Source organism: Pyrus communis, chromosome 13, assembly GCF_963583255.1.
Source record: "Pyrus communis chromosome 13, drPyrComm1.1, whole genome shotgun sequence".
Classification (NCBI taxonomy): Eukaryota; Viridiplantae; Streptophyta; class Magnoliopsida; order Rosales; family Rosaceae; genus Pyrus; species Pyrus communis.
Window position 1 is genome coordinate 18,010,016 of NC_084815.1, and position 19,466 is coordinate 18,029,481.

The following is a 19,466-nucleotide window of genomic DNA, read 5'->3' on the forward strand; positions in this document are numbered from 1 at the left end:
ATGTTTTCGGTATTTCATAATGGATTGGGATTGGATTTTGGGTTTTGGGCCTTTGAGTTTTTCGGTTGAAATTTGAGATTTTTGTTTTTATGTGGGCTAAAATTTGGATTTTTTACCTCATATTAATTTGAGTTTTTTAATTAAAATTTAGCCTGCATAAAAAAAATCTCAAATTTTAGGTTTTTTAACTCATATTAATCAAAATGTGGGCTAAAATTTGGGCTTTTGGTATCTCGAAATGTTCTCCAATTTCATATTAATTGAAATTTAGGTTTTTTTTCTCATATTAATTTGAAATTTCACACCAATTGAAATGCCAACTCATTTATACCAAAGTCAAATTGATGTTCCAAACTACTTAATTTCATACTTCTATTTCTAATTATTTTATTATCAAACTACTTAAATTCAACATTCAACATGCATGCAACCAATATATATATATATATATATATTGGTTTGGTTCGGGATTCTCGAACTATTGAATATGTAATCTCAATTCCCGTACCAAAAGGTTCGGGATCAATTTGGTATTGATCCCAAAATTTTTGGTATTATCGGTTGACGAATTTTTCAGTATGGAATTGGGATTTTTTTGGTTCGGGATTTTTCGGGAAAATTTTATAGCCCTAGATATTTCTACCAAGTCTGAAATTTCTAGTGATAAGATATATTCATGTGGTTTTGGAATTTGTAGGCTTGTGAGCAGAGAAAAATGACGAGGATAGATCCGTCCAAGTACTAATTTCTGCACTTTGTGGGCTATATATATTCATCAAGGAAGCATCCTTTTTCTCTCTGTCTAGTTCACTGCAATAGGCAGCACCAAATATTTTCATCCACTTTTCAAGATTATGTAATTTCATAGCCAAGCTAGTCTAGTCTTGAGCTCGAGGATCGGAAAAAGAGAGGACTAAAATAAAACAACTCAAGGGTACGTTCATGCATGAGTGATCTCCTAAGAAGTTCTCGTATTGCATCCTCTTCTTTCTATTCATTAAAAAAAAAAGGTAATTTGATGCATGGATTCCCTTTGAAACTCTCTTTTTGTTCCCATTGCCTGACAAACAAGCAACAGGACTTTGAAGCCATGAACATGGAGCTGGAAGCAAGGGAGAAGAAGGAGATAGAGAGGGATGACATGGAAGAAGAGACAATAGTTCAATCCGAGGGGCCGGTTGGGACAATTCTTCCATGGACACAGCAGCTAACATTCCGAGGAGTCGTTGCGAGCATAGTGATTGGAATGGCGTACAGTGTGATAGCTATGAAGCTAAACCTCACAACTGGGATTGTTCCTCATCTCAATGTCTCTGCTGCTCTCCTCGCGTTCTTGTTCATCCGAACGTGGGCGAACCTGCTCAAGAAGGCAGGATTTAATTCGAAACCCTTCACTCGGCAGGAGAATACTATGATTCAGACTTGTGCAGTTGCTTGTTATAGTATTGCTGTGGGAGGTACTTTTAAGTTTCCTTGTATGTTATATTAATTTGTAAATTAATGTTTCTTAAGCATTATATAACTTTATACATTGTTTTGTTAAACAGGTGGATTTGCGTCTTATTTGTTGGGATTAAACAGGAAGACATATCTGCTGTCAGGTGTGAACACAGAAGGAAACCCTGCAACTGCTGTTAAGGAGCCTGGGCTTGGTTGGATGACTGGCTTCCTTTTTCTTGTCTGTTTTGTTGGCCTTTTTGTCTTGATTCCTCTAAGAAAGGTACTGATTGTATGGTCTTTGTTTTTTTTTTAATCTCGTTATTTTACGAGCGATATTCGGAAGATTCAAACTCTGGGAACCTTTGGGTTAGGTTAAATGATGTTAATCACTTGAGGATTTGAACTCAAGATCTCCGGCTCAGGATAAATAATGTTAATCACTTGAGCTGTAAGCTCCTTGCCGTCTTCAGTTACTTGTTTGACTGAAGACTTCGAGGAGATGAATATGTTTTCATTTTCCTTTTAAGTAGATTTTTATATGGATTTTTTGTTTATTCACAGATTATGATAGTTGACTTGAAGTTGACTTATCCAAGTGGTTTGGCAACTGCGGTTCTCATCAATGGCTTCCATACTCAGGGAGATAAAATGGCTAAGTAAACATCTGCCAACACTTCTCTTTATCTCTCCTTTGAAAGCCATATATGTTTTTTTTATAATAGAAACGATATTAAAACTCGGTGCATATGGGAGAGCAGATCCGTTCTAACCAATGTAGTTACGCCACATCTGCTCTTAAAAAGCCCTATTAGAAGCAAAACTCAACCCAAGTTATGATCATTTGCAGGAAGCAAATAAATGGCTTCATGAAGTATTTTTCTGTCAGCTTCCTGTGGGGATTCTTCAAGTGGTTTTACAGTGCTAGAGCAGAATGTGGATTCTCACAATTCCCCACGTTCGGATTGCAAGCTTGGAAAAACACGTACAAAAAATCGATCACTCATTTGTTTCTCCCTGCTTCTGCTTGCTGTTAGTGATCCTTTACAATTTGCTGCTATCTGCTGCAGGTTCTACTTCGATTTCAACATGACCTTCGTCGGAGCAGGCATGATATGTTCACATCTAGTAAACCTGTCCTTACTTTTCGGGTCTGTGATCTCTTTCGGTCTACTGTGGCCGCTCATAGGCCGGCGTAAAGGACATTGGTTCCCGGAGAGTTTAGACGAAAACGACATGAAGAGTTTGTACGGTTACAAGGTTTTTCTCGCAGTTGCCCTAATACTTGGTGACGGTCTTTACAATTTCGTCAAGATTCTGGTTTGCACCATTGTTAATATTTATGTCAGATTGAAAAACAAGAATCTCCAATTGGGTAATAAAATCAGCCTCTTAATTTCCTTTTGTTTCATGCTGCTGTGTTGTTTTACTTAAAAGTTTTGCTAATCAGCTTCTTCTCCCTGCAGATGTCGAGGGCAAGGTGAAGCCGATCGAAAAAAAACAAAACGAAATCTTCCTCAGCGAAAACATCCCCACGTGGGTTGCAGTCACCGGATACGTTGTCTTTTCCATCATTTCCGTAATCACAATCCCGATGATGTTCCCGGAGCTCAAATGGTATTATGTTATAGTAGCCTACCTGCTTGCTCCATCTCTGGCGTTCTGCAATGCTTATGGAGCTGGTCTAACCGATCTAAACATGTCCTACAACTACGGAAAAGTTGCCCTCTTTGTGCTGGCAGCAATGACGGGAAAAGAGCACGGCGTGGTGGCGGGGCTTGCGGGCTGCGGCGTCATCAAATCGGTCGTCAACGTGGCATGTATTCTGATGCAAGATCTCAAGACAGCCCATCTAACCTTCACCTCTCCCAGGGCAATGTTTGTGAGCCAAGCCCTTGGCACTGTACTAGGCTGTGTGACAGCTCCTCTCAGCTTCTTCCTATTCTACAAGGCGTTCGATGTGGGAAACCCGCACGGAGAATTCAAGGCTCCTTACGCCTTGATCTACAGAAACATGGCGATCCTAGGCGTTCAAGGCTTCTCGGCGCTGCCTCAGCATTGCCTGCAGCTCTGCTATGGCTTTTTTGCTTTCGCGGTTCTAGTTAACATAGTCAGAGATTTTTCACCGAAGATCGGAAAATGGATGCCACTTCCGATGGTCATGGGCGTTCCATTTCTAGTTGGGGCATACTTTGCCATAGACATGTGCCTTGGGAGTCTGATTGTGTTTGTATGGCACAAGATTAACAGCAAGAAGGCTGTGCTAATAGTTCCAGCGGTTGCTTCTGGATTGATTTGCGGCGAAGGGTTGTGGACTCTCCCCGCATCGGTTCTTGCTCTGGCCAAAGTAAAACCCCCAATGTGCATGAAATTTTTGGGTTCCTAGAGTGAAAACGCTTTATATATAAATATATATATATATATATATATATATATATATATATCTGTGGTTAGTGAGAAATGGGTACAAAAAACTAAAGGGCACATCATAGCAATTAGTATTTAGTATAGGGAAGAATGGTAGCAAGTTGTATCCGATCCTACACAATAAAAATTTATTCTTGTCACCGAGGTAAAACTTAAGAAGAGATACAAAAAGTGGTTCAACAGAGTGAAATCTGACTATGCAAAGAAAAATTGCATTGGTTGTGTCAAAAAATGCGTAATTTACAGAGTTTATTCAAACAAGTCATTCTCAATCGGAAAATTATACATCACTCGAAACAAAATCAAGGAACTGATGATACATTAAAAGAAAAATAAAAACTAAGTTAAATCAGCCTGTTACTATACCTGCCAGAACATCACTCTTACCCCGAGCATAGATGGTGTAAACTAGACGGATTGCATCAAGCCATCCATCAAGGAATTCCCATGAATCAGCAACCTGGAGGTTGGACATTCGCATTAGAATCAGTTTTTCATATACATATGCAATGTTTTTAGTTCACTTTATATATATATACGGTCGAAAAAATTCTATGATTTGTAGCCACCACAAAGAACAAAAGAACTTCTCTTCATATAAAGAATTTTATCTGTTACGAAGGGCATTCCTTACCAGATAGACGGGTCCATGAATTGTATCAATGCAAAGGCCTGCACCAGGTGGTAAAGTCAGATCACCACATGCTGAAACAGAAACGATATCTGGAACCTCAACTTTTATAGCTGCTTCTACTGATCTGCCTGACATGCCTTGGGGTACATTCTTTGCCTCACTTTTGCTAACCTGCTGAAAGGAGGTAGATGAACAGAAAGAACACAAATAAGTAACAAATAGATAAAGAATACACTTGTGGCACAAGCAAGGAAAGTTACTACAACTAATTCAGTAATTGAATGAGCAGATGATTTTTCTTCGCTTAATATACACTAGAAAATGATAAAGATTACCTGTTGAAGCCCTTCATTATTCAAAATAAACTCCGATCGTTTCCAATCACTATGAGGTGCAATTGGTTTTCCCGCTGGCGGTGCAGTAAGATATCCAACTTTAAGATATGGTAAAGGAAGCTGTAAAGATTAGAAATCGTCATGTAAGCAAACCAAATAAAAATATCTCAACCAACTAGATTAAGCAGACATCAAGGTATGACCACTGAAAGATTTGGGAGATTAAGTCTTGAAGATCATGGAATAATCAAGAACGCACATCATGTACGGTACTGTCATAAGGACCACTTCACAATGGAGAACCGGTAGAGACCCAATCTCATAACTGACCAAAAGTATTTCTACAGAAGCCTAAGGGGTTTATTGAAATTGGTATTAGTTCTTACCATTGATCGCACCAGCCGCAAGGCACTACTGTAAACCTGTAAATAATTAATCACACAAAAACTTAGCATACACAAATCAAAATGAATATCCTTCAACCTAGAAGGAAAAATAAAACCAAGTAAATTTTATGTCTCTCTCACTTAAGTGTTGTCCTTTTCTCCAAATAAATATCAAATCAAATTGATAGAGAAAGAAAACAATGGGAACCTTACATTGTAATTTGGTTTCAAAGCATGTGCAGCTGCAATGTAGATAGCCGATTGACTATACAACTCATTAGGTGAAACTTCTTTGGGATGTCCAGATCCCCCAGTTCTTAGTGTGTCCTCAGCTAATCCATACTGCAAGTAAGAAAAAACCAAGTTTTGGTAATTCAAGTTTCAGGGGACTAGTAAATAAGAGAACCAGTGGTTTCTTGATCCACTATAGAGGAAACCGAGAATCCATTTAAATTATGAATGGAGTACCATATTATCCTAAATTATTAAGATAAGTAACAAACTAACCAATACAGTTCCAAGGTTGTAAATTGCTCTATGGAAATCAAACTGCAGCTGGATAGCTGCACGGAACTGCACCAGAAGAAAGTGACACAAGTCATGACAGTATAAATGAGAAACAAACACTTCAAAGATGAAAATAAGTTTCTGGTTTCCCATCCACATTCATTCAATCATTCTGATATCTCCAAAAATTTATTATTTGGTACCTTACTTATTGCAGATCTTACAATTGTTTGCTTTTCTCGTGCAGGAACAATTGCGCTGAGTTCCTAAATTGTATAATTGTTTTATAAAAAAGTCAATTTGGAGTTGATGACATGTAACATATATATGCCGAGCAAGGAGAAAATTCAAAAAGATATTATTTCTTCTAAAATAAGTTAAATCAAAGTCAAATACTAATGCAATTTAAGATACCTGCAGAGCAAGCCCCCAGTTGTTAAGTGCCTGAAATATATGACATGGATTTAGTGCTAGGAAACAAAGGAGACAACGCAAATAAGTACATTTTTCCTTTCATCAAGTCAGAAGGTTTCATAATCTGTTTCTCTTTAAATAACTGTATATAACGTTGATTTTTGTAAAATATCATAAGAAACAGGAATAAGCCTAATACAACAATTTCTTGAGTCATACCTGGGGACTGTTCCAGTTAAGCAACACTGCTTTTTCATAATTTTTTGTAGCCTGCAAATCAAATCAAGGGGTGGTAAAAATCACTTCATTTATTCGACTATGTTTTTCTTTAGGAATTAAAAATCAAATTGGTTATGATTTGACAAGAAATAAATAAAAGCTATCACCACTTGATGCCAGCACCACCACATCTAAGGAGAAGTAAAATTGATTTACGAAGCAAACTCCTAATTTCCTAAAACCTCCAAAAGATCACCTAGTCCTAAGGCCTTTGTTTTTTTTTTTTTTTTTTTTTTTTTTTTAATAAAAAAAAAAGAATAAAACTAAAAAGCAGCAATTGCTCATGTTTCTATGCTATTATATTTTGAATATTAAAGTCATATCCAGCTTCCAAGTGTCAGAATACAGCTGCCAAGTGTAAGGCTGCCACAACAGCAGCTGAAGGAGAAATTAACACAAGCAGCAACTTTTCTTAAGAGTTAAGACACAGAAAAAAGAAAGTAAATTCTATCTTGCAAGGCTGAAGCCCTCAAATTATGGTCTAACCTGCTTCCATAGTTCTTCAGCTTCCTTTGTACGACCACGCATTTTTGCCCGATCAGAGATAGCAATAGCCCAATTATAGAAAGCCTGGCAAGTTATAATCACGCATTATTTTCACTCTCACACAAGTGAGAATTTTTATTTTTTTATTTTTTATTTTTTTATTTTTTTGAGAAGAACACACAAGTGAGATAATTAATCAGAAATTATGAAAAGATCATCAACAAACATATAGACACCTTCTGAAGTGCCCTATCATAGCACTTTCAAGATTACTAATTTCACTAGTTATTTGATGATATTATATTGGAAAAGGATATGTAAACATACATCATGAAGTGTTGGGCACAGACGGGTAGCCTCATCATACTTTCTGCAAGCCTCCTCAAGCAAAGCATCCTTAGAAGGATTAGTAGAATCTGGACTAACATTATCTGCACTTTCCTGCGTTCCAAATGAGGATCATTTAGATAGTAAATTGAATTGACACTGGTGCACCTAAGAGGAAGACAAAATGTCCTTAAAAAAAATATTCAAGTGACAGTTCACGTTATGTAAGCATTTATAAAGAAGCTGAAACATCTAAAGGTGCATAACTGGAGGAAAGAGCTAACATAATGAAGGTACTTACAGCTTTTTTCATACCACGCATCTGACCCAAGTGGAAAATATTGACTAATGTATAGACTATAGGGAGTTGGAAAACGTTGGCTAATGTAGAATGGGTTATTTAGTGTAGAAAACACACTGGGGTAGACAAAGTTTCAGTGCGTTATTCTTTACTACCAGGTGCCTCGAAACCCATATAAACTAAAACCATTCTCACAGTTGCATTGCTAAGAAATAGTTAATATCAGAGAAAGCCGTCTGGTTGAAATTTGATAAGCAGAAACCATAATTAAATGCAACCAAATATCAAACAGGACCGTATCGCAAACCTGAAGAACCAGCGCCCAATTGTAAAGTGCGTCATAATCATCTGGATTTCTCTCTATTGTACTAGCATACCTACAAAATTTAAGTACAGATAAGAATTCCAGGAAAGCAACACCCAAAAGACATTATGCGGTTGCAAACTTCGCATAGTTCTGGAAAGAAATATAAGAAAAGAGAAGTATGACCATGCACATTGCAAACAACTTAAACTTTGTATCAGTACTAAAATATAGGATTATACTATTACCTACGAGCTGACAAGTAAGAAGGAAAGACAAAGAATACAATACCTCTTAGCAGCAAAAGTAAGAACCCGTTGGCGAGACCGACCGTCATCATCGGTACCAGTAACGCTGTTGATCAACTCCATTGCAGCATTGTTCTGCTCTGAGTGTTGCTCCTGTGGGCTTTCTTCACTGATACAATTCAAACCGACAAATTGGCAAATACAGTACAAAGGTGATCAACTACAATGACCATCCATAATTAAAACTGATCATTTTCGTCAAAAGCAGAGACATGTAAATCGAGCTACCCAATTTAATGTTCCAATTTTCATCATTAACCCATTACAATGACCATACAAAACTTACATTTTTACCGCCCCTAACACAAATTCCATTCACTAATAATTTGATCCACAACTAAAACTGATTAATTTCGTCGAAATAGAGACATGCTAATCCACCATAACAATTCAAAGTTCAAATATCTATCCTCCTTCATGTGAATTCCAGTATTCGAAAACCCGAAAGTGGGAATTGCAGAAAAAGATCATGAATTGAACTAATTCTCCACATTGAACGAAATTCAAGCACAACAAACAGAATTTTGCACAATTACACGGCCAAAAGAATCAAAATTTAAAATTCAAATTAAGGAATGCAGACCTGTAACTGTAAGGGGAGCTGGAACCATTAACGACGTCGTTTGATTGGTCATTTTTCAAGCCACTAAGCAGGTCTCTCATCGTGAATGTACGGCTTCCTTCGTCTTTCTTCAGCTCCGGATGCGCAGCTCCTGGGCTGTGTGATTGGATCGAGGCTTCGACCACTTCGTTCACCTTCGGATCCGCGGCATCGGCCACCACCGGTTCGTGTTCGGGTAGAGGTTCCGGTCTAGCTTCGGCCTCCGGCACTGGCTCGGGTTTAGCTTCCGGTTCAGGCACCGGTTCCGGTTGCATTTCGGGCTCCGGCGCTGGTGCTGGTTCAGCTTCGAGTTCAGGCTCTGATTCGGATTCGGGTTTGGGATTTGTTGTCGGATCTGGTACGAGTCCGTTCTGGACGTGCAGTTGTTCGGTGGTGGTGGACATTGTGGGAGATCGGAGGAGGGCTCGGATTTGGAAGAGTGATCCGACTGTGAAGTTACAGAGAGGTCGTAGAGAGAGAGAGAGAGAGATCCGTTGCTCAAAGTTAGACTTTGAGCAAAGTAAAAATTAAGCGGCCGTACGGATCCCGGAGGAGTTAAATTGAAGTAACCAACTCATAACACAGTAAAAATTTGTATTTTGGCAAGTTGCAACGTTTTCTTCGGATCAGTCTTTCAAATCAGAAAAATAAAAAAAGAATTCAACCATACATCTTAATGGCTAAATGGTATTTAAATCGAATAGATTATAAATTAGAGAGTGTTGTTCACACATCCTATTTTGTCTTCTACACATTCCTACTAATTTTTGTTCTGAAATCATCTTCAATTTATTCGGATTAATTTTTGTTTTTTAATTATCTTCAATTCATTCACTCTAACAGCATGAAATTGAGAAAGTAAGAGAAATAAAATTGTATGTGTGAATAGTACCACCGTTTGTGAGGGCTTCCCTACGAATGGGAAGAGACTTACTGGAAACAAGAATGTCAAGGTGGCATGTCAAACCCATCACGTCACGTGTAACCATGTATGTCAACTTTCGCACATAGCATCTCCATTTCAGACAAGTCCTCGAGTAAGTTATGCCATACTAAAAGTTTCCTCCGAAACAAACCATAAACTCTGAGTTTGAAGTATCTAATGGATCTATGGATTTTTTTGACGACTGCAAGGCTATAGCATTGCAAAATTGGACTGAATTATGAGTGGTATAAGAGGGTAACACCCATAGCTTTGCATGAATCAGATGCCAATCGCAAGATTTGAATTTGACGAAACATCTTAACTCAAAGAGAATCTGCCTTCTAACCGATTGTTTCTATTGTGTCTATATCTCAATGCGTGACGAGAAAGATGCAACGAAATATACAACCGGGGTCAGATTGTAACTCCATTACTCGCTACCTTCTGATTGTCAACCACTGCCACCAAAAACACAACTTACTCAAGAAGAAAGTTCGTTCATAAATCAAAGTAAGGTTGTTGATCTGAATTTACTAATTCTGAATTGCTGCCAGTCACTCTGAAGGGCAACAGAGTGCGAGCAATACATTTTATATATGTAAATCCCATAATTTACTCCAATACAGAATTTGCCTATCAGATGCTTGTTTCAAGCAAGTGCGAAACTCATCCCAAAGATCCCTTGCTTTCAAAGGGATCCCCACCAGGTGCAACAACAAAAAAAATAAAAATAACGAAAAGCAGAATCGGAGGGCGGGCGAGAGAGATAGCAAAAGATCAAAGCCTAGCATTAGCATTGGGTGTTTCTAAACCTTGTCATGAAGGGTCACCACCAAGTCATGGGCATCATCTAAAAGCTTCCACACATCCAGACGGCCCGTCATGCTGTTGCACTCCCTCATGATCTCTTCCATGCTGCTGTACTTCTCTATGATAGTCTTCCTTCTTTGTAGCACAGAGGCCGCTATTGCATAGAGCAAGAGATCATCAGTAGGAGGGGCTCTCTGCCTAATCCTTCCCCAAGCAGACTTGGCAATACCTGCCCTGATTGCAGCCTGATCTGCCCACATTACCTCCCAGAGGCAAAGTGTATCCTCAAAGCTCAACTCTCTCCTGAAGAGAACCACCACCATTCTGTACACAAAAAAGCAATCCTCTGCTTGAAGCTTCTCCAGGTGTCTGTAAAGAGGAACATCTTTGCACTTGATAATCTTTGAAACAAGGCCAAGTTGCCTCCGGATTCCTGCCTCATCCAGTCGGAAATTATGCCGTGCCTTTTTCATAAAACCCACAAAGCACCAGAAGGCTTCATGGTCCTCTTCCAGCACTGAGATAATAGGAGAGAGTAGATCACTCATCCCCTGGCAGTACCCAATCTCAGGATCATACACGGCATAGGCTTCCAGGATTCCAACCAGGCGAGAGGCATGAAAAATCCTGCATGGCTCCAAGTGATCATAATCCTTTAACCCGACACTTTCAGCTAGTCTTTGTGCCTTCATCTCTGACACATCAGCCTGTGATGGTGAGTAAATAATCCATTCATCATTTGCGCGAACGGCATCAAGGCGGATGATCCTCTGCCATGTGGCAAAATCTTCTGCTGAGTGGACTTTGGGCTTGTTTTCAATATTGGAGAGAGAGGAACTCTCCTTAGGCTTGTCATCAACATAGTTTTCCTCAGTAACATCAGTGGATAGTAATGGTCGAGTGATATCAGTTTCTTCAGAGGAATCAGAATAAGTTGATTCCGTATCGGCAGCATAAGGATCGTCACAGGTGACTCCACTTTTCTCACCAACTCCTTCAAGTGATTCAGAAGTCTGAACAGCTTGATTGCCTACAGGGTTATCTGAATCCTTGGGTAATTGGTCTCCTCCCTCAATTGAAATGTACCTCCTGGCACTTGTAACATCCCCTTGGTCAGAAGAATCTAAAACTTGACTGAAATCCCCGCTGCTCTCAGTGCTACTGTTACCAGAAGTTTCCTTCAACTTCGAGCTCTTATCACTTTGTGTTAAAATTCTGCGACACTGTCTCCGCAAGTTTTCATATTCTTTTCTGCATTGCAAGTGATTAAGAAAGTGTGAACACCTTGAAGAAGAAGAAGAAGAAGAAGAAGAAGAACATGCACATATAAAGCAAATGAGAGAGATAGGGAACCGTGACAAGGAATATGCCATATGAAATTTACGTACAGGAAGAGGGCAAAGAACTGAAAGACAATACCTTTTCTGGTTTTTTACAGAGTCTCTTTCTTCCTTGGAACTGTTCACATCATAGCTGTTGAGAAAGAACAAATCAATGTTAAATCAGCCAGTACCAAAATCCAAGATAAATTTTTTTCAGCATCCAAAAAAGGGAAAAAAGCATTTTATAAGTTCATTTTTCTTGTGAGACTACAAGGCAACTGAAATTAGGTTCCATATTTCATTATGCCATACTAGAATCAAAGGTCCAACCTTCACCTCCAGAAAGCAAATTGGGCTGGATAAATAATGAAAAAGAAACTACATATACAAATACAAGTTCCTTATCATAATTTAACACCATGCACCCAGATGCAGGTTCTCATGTTAATCACGACTAAAACATCCATAAAAACAGATAGTACCATGCATGAGGGTCCAGGCCTAAATAACTATTGGAACTTAAAACAAACACATTGAGGTTTTTCATCCCTCCTCATTGTACCAAATCTTAGGCGCTAGGAAAATCACAGAGGAAGTACATAAAGACCAAGGAAAAATCAAACAATGCGTGAATGTATTCAAAGCACTCAGAAAACACAGCATAGAGACACACCAGAAAAGACAAAGTACATCTGGGTAGATAAAAAATCATCATAATTCATAGCAGACACCTGCAAGGCTCCCTGGACCAAGCATTCCCCAGGACCAGGCAACCAAACAGTCATCACTGCAACAAGTTTGAAAGCATACACTAACTAATTTACATATAACAGATACACAACTTGAAGCATTAAAGCAATCGCATAGAGAAGAAAATACTCACATTCCAAGAAGAAACGGCCACACTTCAGCTCGAATACTTGGATCAACACCCTGCATGAGAAAGTAAGTGATTAATGTCCAACAGCTGTAAAACATACATTGATAAAAAAAAGTCAACAACTAACACAATTAGACGGAAAATAGAAGATAGGTCTGACAAAAGTCAATAACATACTCCACTGCGAACTTTCTTCAAAAATTTGAGACCACCATCAGTGAGTTTCCCATCCGGTGTAAATAAACTTTTCCATTGTTTTGGTAGAAGGGCGTGCTTTTTTCTCCTACGGGACCAAGGTGATTTAAGACTGCCCCTGAAGACAGAGACAAATACAAGTGATCAGATTTCACTGCGGGAAGCATAAGTAAAACAAACATAACTAAAAACCAAAGTGGTATACAAAAGACAAACGAAGATATCAAGAAAGAACAATGTGCAAATCACCTATAAAAAATAAGGTCAACTACGAAAGGACAACAGAACTATTGCCACCGAAGTAGAGAGAATAATTTTGATGGACAGTGCAAGGTTTATGACTAAACACGAAACGCACAAAGAAGATTCTTCTTTCAATGAATCGGAGACAACAGAAGAACTGGACCTCTAAATTTGTGACACAAAAAGCCTAATCGAACCCAATTTCATTTCCGACATTCCACATCTAATGCATGGAAACAATATTCAGAATCCGAATACTACAGGAGAGTAGTAAAGGAAGACTAGGCAATAAGTACTTGAACAGGACAGTTTCCGCAACACAAGAATCAACTGGATTACATATCTAATTTATAAAAAATGAGAAAAACCCCACCTTTGGTGCTTAAAAAAATGTGAAATGAAACAGAAAAATCCCAGCTTTTCTTCCTATTCACACAATTTCTAAGTAACCAAGTAGACTGAAAGGGACCAAATTTAAGGGACAGAGATATGGGGCAAGAACAGGAACAGTGAAAACTCACCGATCAGTGGAAACTGGTGAGGAAGACGAGGAAGCAACGACTAACAAAACCGATCGTAGATGTATCCACGATGACGACGACGGTGAAGATGTGGAATTTGACGACGGTGGAGGTGGATTAGAAGAAGTGTGAATCCGCCGTAGGGCTTTCATTAATGGTTGTTTCTGATGCGTAATCATCTTTGTGTGTTTTTTGTCTACCTATCAATCTGTCAAGCTATTGAAGAATCTAGGGTTTTGCACTCACAACGAATCTAGGGATTTCGATTTCGATTCAGTAAATTCTTTGGGAATTTTTGTTTGTTTGCTTTACCTACGAGAGTAGACGACTGTGGCGGCCAAGGCGATACCGGCCATGGCCGTGACGGCGACGGCTAAGCCGACATTGGAGGAAGCAGTCCAAGACCAGAAGCCGCTTCCGCCACCGACGCCGCCGCCGATGAGCGAACCGCTTCTCCCCCCACCACCGCCGCCGCCGCCGCCGGCGCTAGCCTCCGCGAACACGATCCATTTCCAACCATCAGCTCCACCGCCGAAGAGCATCAATGAAAAAACTCACCCTCGATTCCGATGAGCCCCTTCTCAAATTATACGTATCCCCCTCAGCAATTAGGGTTCTTCGCCTTCTGTCGCTCAGGCGCTGCAGGGCGGCTAAATCAGGGTTCTTCGCCTTCTGTCGCTCAGGCGCTGCAGGGCGGCTAAATCACCATGACCAAACAGAAAACCCTCGGCAGTCTCTCTCTCTCTCTAGCTTTCTCTCTCTAAACTGCCTTTGGTTTTCACAGTTTTTTAGAGATTGCGCTCTCTTTCTATGAATTGAAAGGCAGGATTATAGAAATTAAAAAGGCTTTTATATTAGCATTCCAAGTAATGTTAAATGCACTTCATATTAAAGTTTAATATTAAATAATTTATTTACGGCTTATTATAATAACATTCCATAATTATTTATTAAATAAACCTCACATACTAAATAGATCCCACATTTGTTTTTTAATAAAAATTTATCTTAATACACATCACATACTTACTTATAATATCTTCACACCTCACATTCTCAATATACACCTTACATTTTCTACATGCACCCCATATTTTCTATACACCCCACATTTCTCAAATCTTATAAAGCTTTTAATTTGGACAAAAAATGCCGACTGGAATTTTGACAAAAGATGTCGCCTGGGATTTAGAGCATATGTGAGTTGTTTTCAATTCCACCATTAAAACTTATGTTGTATGTTTTTAATATTTTGTGGTAATTTTAGGTGTTTAATTCTTCATGTAATCTATGTTATCTCTAAAAGATGAATACGAGCATAGAAGCTTGAATAACGCAGCAAAAGCAATATTAAATAATTATCAATGTCGTCAAAATCACTAAAACTATAAAAAAAAAATATGAAGTCTTACCTCATGTGAAGCTTCCAAAACATCGATTTCGTGTTTCATTCGTCAAAAATAATTTTTCTCAATCAACATGTTTGTAGTTTCATTGGTTAGAGGGATTTTGATACTTGAATAAGATAAATAATACATTAAAAGTGATCTGAGGTGTATTTAGATTTTTTTTTTTTTTTTTTTTTTTTGTAATTCTAAAAAGGTCAAAATTGTCATTGCATAGTAGGGTAAATAAAGACTTTTTATATTAACACCTCACAAAATGTTGAATACACGCCACATTAAAAATTAATATTAAATGATTTATTTACCCTACTATACAATGACAATTTTGACCTTATTATGTTTAAAAAAAATAAAAAATTTCTAATTACACCCCAAATCACTTTTAATGTATTATTTATCTTCTTCAAGTATCAAAATAACTACAAACATGTTGATTGAGAAAAATTATTTTTGATGAATGAAACACGAAATCGATGTTTCTGAAGCTTCACATGAGGTAAGACTTCATATTTTTTATTGTTTTAGTGATTTTGACTACATCAATAATTATTTTATCTTGCTTTTGCTGTGTTATTCAAACTTCTATGTTCGTATTCATCTTGTAGAGATCACAACGATTACATGAAGAATTAAACACCTAAAATTATCACCAAATATTAAAAAGAGACGACATGGTTTTAATGGTGGAATTGAAAACAACCCACATATACTTTAAATCCCAAGCGGCATCTTTTGTCAAATTCCAATCGGCATTTTTTGTCCAAATTAAACGCTTTATAAGATTTGAGAAATGTGAAGTGTATAGAAAAGATGGGATGCATGTAGAAAATATAAGGTGTATATTGAGAATGTGAGGTGTAAGGATATTATGGGGAAGTATGTGGGGATATATTAAGATAATTTTTCATTGAAAAATCAAATGTTGGGTGTATTTAGTATGTGGGGTTTATTCAACAATTTGTGGAATGTTAATATAAGAGCATCTCCAAAGGATATGTCAAAAGATAAATGTCAAATGTTAATTTGATGGTTGATGTGGCAATGTCAGATTTTCTCTTTTTTCAACCGATATGTTTCTTTGTTATAAATGATATTTGTATGACCCATTTTAAAAAGAAATCAATTAAAATACATTTTTCAAGATCTATAATTGGTGCATTAATAAGATCCACATAATAAAATAATTAAAAAAAACTGACATCACATTTTCTCATATGTCAAATTTGACATATGAAAACTTACATGTCAATCCACATAAGATTGACATATCGGTTGGAGGTCACTCCTACATGGAAATTTGATTACTTGAAATTCCATCTAGATTTGACATCTCCTTTAGAGATGGTCGAATAAGCCAATTAAAAATTATTATATTATTATGTCCATATATCTCTCCCTCTAGTCTTTATTGGTAACTTGGTATGCGAATCTTTCTCTCTATCTCTCTACCCTCTCCGTTGAGAGAGTGAGTGGGACAGGATAAAAGGTAGATCGGAGACTTGGCGGTTCGGAGTCTCGGAGCGAGGGCAACGGCTGGGAAATTAGGATTGGTCCGGCCCAATTTGGCCCAATTTTTCTCGGTTGGTTTGCGAGAAAAACAATAATGCAGGCCTATGATGTGTCGGTAATTTCATTTTGTTCAGAGCAAACAAATGATGTAGTGGTACAGCTTAACTTCACAATGGGGTAGTAATAATGTAATTCAAAATCATTTTTGACAAAAATCGAACCTAAGAATCAAATTCGCCTTATAAATAAAGAAGAATATCATTAGACCGTAGTACTTAATGGTAACAGTAAGTACTATTAAAAACATGTTATATCTACAATGTTCCTAATTTGAATAGGGTAAATCTATAATTTGATGAAGATCTATTTTCTATCACTTTTGTGGACTAAATTTTGGTAAACGTTTACCATAATTATCTTATTAAAGCATTAATCTATAGATTTAGTCGCGATGTTGTGTTGGTTGTTCACCTGTATAGACTGATTGACCAGCTAATTATATTTCATACTGCTTAGTGCAATCTCTTTTGTTCGGAGTTACAATATTTACATGTATTTAATACAATTATCATCTCGACGGTCAAATGGTGATTGAATTAAACACATATATTCACATGAATTATAATTAAACATTAGATAATAAGTATATTAAATACATGTAAATATTATAGTCAGTCCCCATTTTGATTATATTTTTTTTCCTCAAAATTTTGATCACATCCTATTGTGGTTGTTTCTTCTAGAGTATAGAATAACCCTATGAATTATAGCTTAGTTTTTGAATTTTAACTCTACTACCAAAATATTCTTTGTAAATAGATATTTTGGTCGTCTACATCAGTATCACTATGAAAGGCTGGACATTAACGTGCAAATAAGAGAAAGAACAAAGGACTTGGCTACTCTGCCCTTCCAGTTCCCATATATTCTCATTCCTTTCTATTTGTGCGGTTACGGTTAAGTCATATCAAAATTTTATATCATTATTGTTTTTTGTTTTATTATCTTTATAAAAAAAAATCAATATAAAATGTTGACGTAACTTAACCGTGACCGCACAAAACAGGAGGGAATGAGAGTGTATGGGAACTGGGAGGGCAGAGAAGTCGGGTCCAAGAACAAAAGAATACAAATGGCCGCACTCCCTGTCTCCTTAGTGTAAAAATATCAATGTACTAAAAAAAATACATATGGACAACCAACTTGATAGTTGATAGAACTTTTATCTTTTAATTATGACCTTATTCCCTGGCTTTATACTCTTCCCACAATCACTGTGATCTGCATAATTGAGATGTTTCATCATAACATGCCTCTTAAAAGTGATTTACTTCCATAAGCATATGCAAAAGTCAAAAAGACAAGTTGTGATTATTATTATAATTAAGTGGGATTATTGAAGATGGAATTAGCTCACATGGCACACAATTTACAAATACAAATTAGATGTGGGATTTTAATTATATATTGGTGCACATTTTGCAGAGACAATGAGGAGACAAAAGCACTCAAGTGTTGCCGGACCACATGCCTCGGCTTATTTTTTAAAGTATCATCACATGAAGCATGGGATACTCACTATGGTGTTTCCTAATTTACTTGCGAGTAAATTAGGAAACTCCATTGTAAACGCGATGAATTTGATGATCTTTTGGGTTCTTTCTTGAAGATCTGTGAGTCTTTTGGTTAGAGGCGAATTAGGAGTTTTATTGCAATCCAAATGAAGTCGGAAGGGATCCCACGTGTTTCAAAACAAATCAAGCAGAGGCAAAAGCGGAATCACACTGTTCAATGAACAATATTTCAAGCAAACATGAGTTTTAGTATATATATAATTTTGGATATTATTAGACTTTGAAATGATATTAGTAGTTTTATATGGATAGAGATTTAAACTCGGAACATATTTTGATATGGGGAAAAAGTACTAATCTGACAAATGATGTTTATACATTTGCCTATGGACCTTGAATTAATCTCACGATCCGCTCACAGACTTTATTCAATTTGTATTTATAATTTCTCGTATAGCTTTGGTATTTGTTACTTGCTATGTATAGTAGTGAAATGTTAAAAGCGAATCAAATCCTTTATTATTTGTTGTCCATTTTGAGCGTGTAAAATGTATTTGTGAGCTTAAGACCAGCTGAACTAAATCATACAATCAATTACTTTAATATCGTGCTTGGACCTTCTCTAACCAAGGAGTGGAAGAAAAATAACCAAATATTGGAGAAATTCTATAGTTTAGTTGCTGGATCATGTAATTCCTACGCCCCAGACACAAACATAACCACCCCACCCCACCAACATACTTTGAGACCCACACTACCAATGTTTTGACCTCACCCTCTGTCGCACATCCCACACCCCACACCCCCCCGGGCCACGCGGAGAAAGGGATCGTATCTGAATCCCTTCCATCTAATCTTCTTCATCAAACAATTCGATTTTTGAAATTTGATTCAACGGCTAAAGTTATAATAATTTTTCAAATGGGCCCATATTTTTAGCCGTTGGATCAAATTTCAAGGGTCCAGATTGTTTGATAAGAAGGAATAGATGAAAGGGATCCGGAAAGGATCCCTTCCCCCGGGGGGGCGCACTGAAGAATGCCTCCAAATTTTGTGTCCAAATCATCTCCAAGGGATGTTTTAATATTTTTTTTTTTTTCCAATTTGTTTCAGCCCTCAAACGATACAGAAATAAACACCAAAATTGATAACCACCATACTAAATTCCAGGAAATCCCTTTTGGGCATTCGTTCAAGTTTGAAGTTTGGTTTCAAGTTTCTCGCTATCACCTAATCCAAGTCGAATGGTTTGTGGCCATGCTAAGTTGTGGTCGAGTCCATACTGGACTGAGGATTCTACTAAATAACCAATTACACCCAACACCTAATTTATTA

General features: G+C 37.4%; 3 protein-coding genes across 6 annotated transcripts; 1 reads left to right on the forward strand and 2 right to left on the reverse strand.

Moving 5' to 3' along the window:
• The first annotated feature begins 708 nt into the window (after positions 1-708).
• On the forward strand, positions 709-4,008 carry LOC137712621 (metal-nicotianamine transporter YSL1-like). Of its 3 annotated transcripts, none has more exons than XM_068451729.1 (7): positions 709-1,010; positions 1,079-1,457; positions 1,548-1,720; positions 2,002-2,096; positions 2,288-2,422; positions 2,508-2,812; positions 2,904-4,008. In XM_068451729.1, the coding sequence occupies exons 2-7, from the start codon at positions 1,091-1,093 to the stop codon at positions 3,821-3,823; spliced, it is 1,995 nt and encodes a 664-aa protein (XP_068307830.1). In that variant the 5' UTR covers positions 709-1,010; positions 1,079-1,090; the 3' UTR covers positions 3,824-4,008. The 3 variants fall into 3 exon arrangements, with proteins under 3 accessions (XP_068307830.1, XP_068307831.1, XP_068307829.1); XM_068451730.1 differs by having other exon boundaries at positions 709-934; XM_068451728.1 differs by lacking the exon at positions 709-1,010 and having other exon boundaries at positions 1,017-1,457.
• Positions 4,009-4,054: 46 nt separating this feature from the next.
• On the reverse strand, positions 4,055-9,264 carry LOC137712622 (protein HLB1-like). Its single transcript, XM_068451731.1, has 14 exons — positions 8,729-9,264; positions 8,129-8,254; positions 7,841-7,910; positions 7,233-7,346; positions 6,906-6,989; positions 6,360-6,410; positions 6,141-6,170; positions 5,930-5,992; positions 5,727-5,792; positions 5,433-5,561; positions 5,220-5,255; positions 4,834-4,953; positions 4,499-4,669; positions 4,055-4,324 (listed from the first exon to the last, which is right to left on the reverse strand). Exons 1-14 carry the CDS (start codon positions 9,148-9,150, stop codon positions 4,214-4,216), a joined length of 1,593 nt encoding a protein of 530 aa, XP_068307832.1. The 5' UTR covers positions 9,151-9,264; the 3' UTR covers positions 4,055-4,213.
• A 917-nt stretch (positions 9,265-10,181) lies between these two features.
• Positions 10,182-14,444, reverse strand: LOC137713055 (rab GTPase-activating protein 22-like). 2 transcript variants are annotated; one of them, XM_068452291.1, is made up of 6 exons: positions 14,312-14,444; positions 13,955-14,264; positions 12,861-12,996; positions 12,687-12,736; positions 11,901-11,954; positions 10,182-11,732 (listed from the first exon to the last, which is right to left on the reverse strand). In XM_068452291.1, the coding sequence occupies exons 2-6, from the start codon at positions 14,182-14,184 to the stop codon at positions 10,478-10,480; spliced, it is 1,725 nt and encodes a 574-aa protein (XP_068308392.1). In that variant the 5' UTR covers positions 14,185-14,264; positions 14,312-14,444; the 3' UTR covers positions 10,182-10,477. The 2 variants fall into 2 exon arrangements, with proteins under 2 accessions (XP_068308392.1, XP_068308393.1); XM_068452292.1 differs by lacking the exon at positions 14,312-14,444 and having other exon boundaries at positions 13,643-14,134.
• Positions 14,445-19,466: the final 5,022 nt, after the last annotated feature.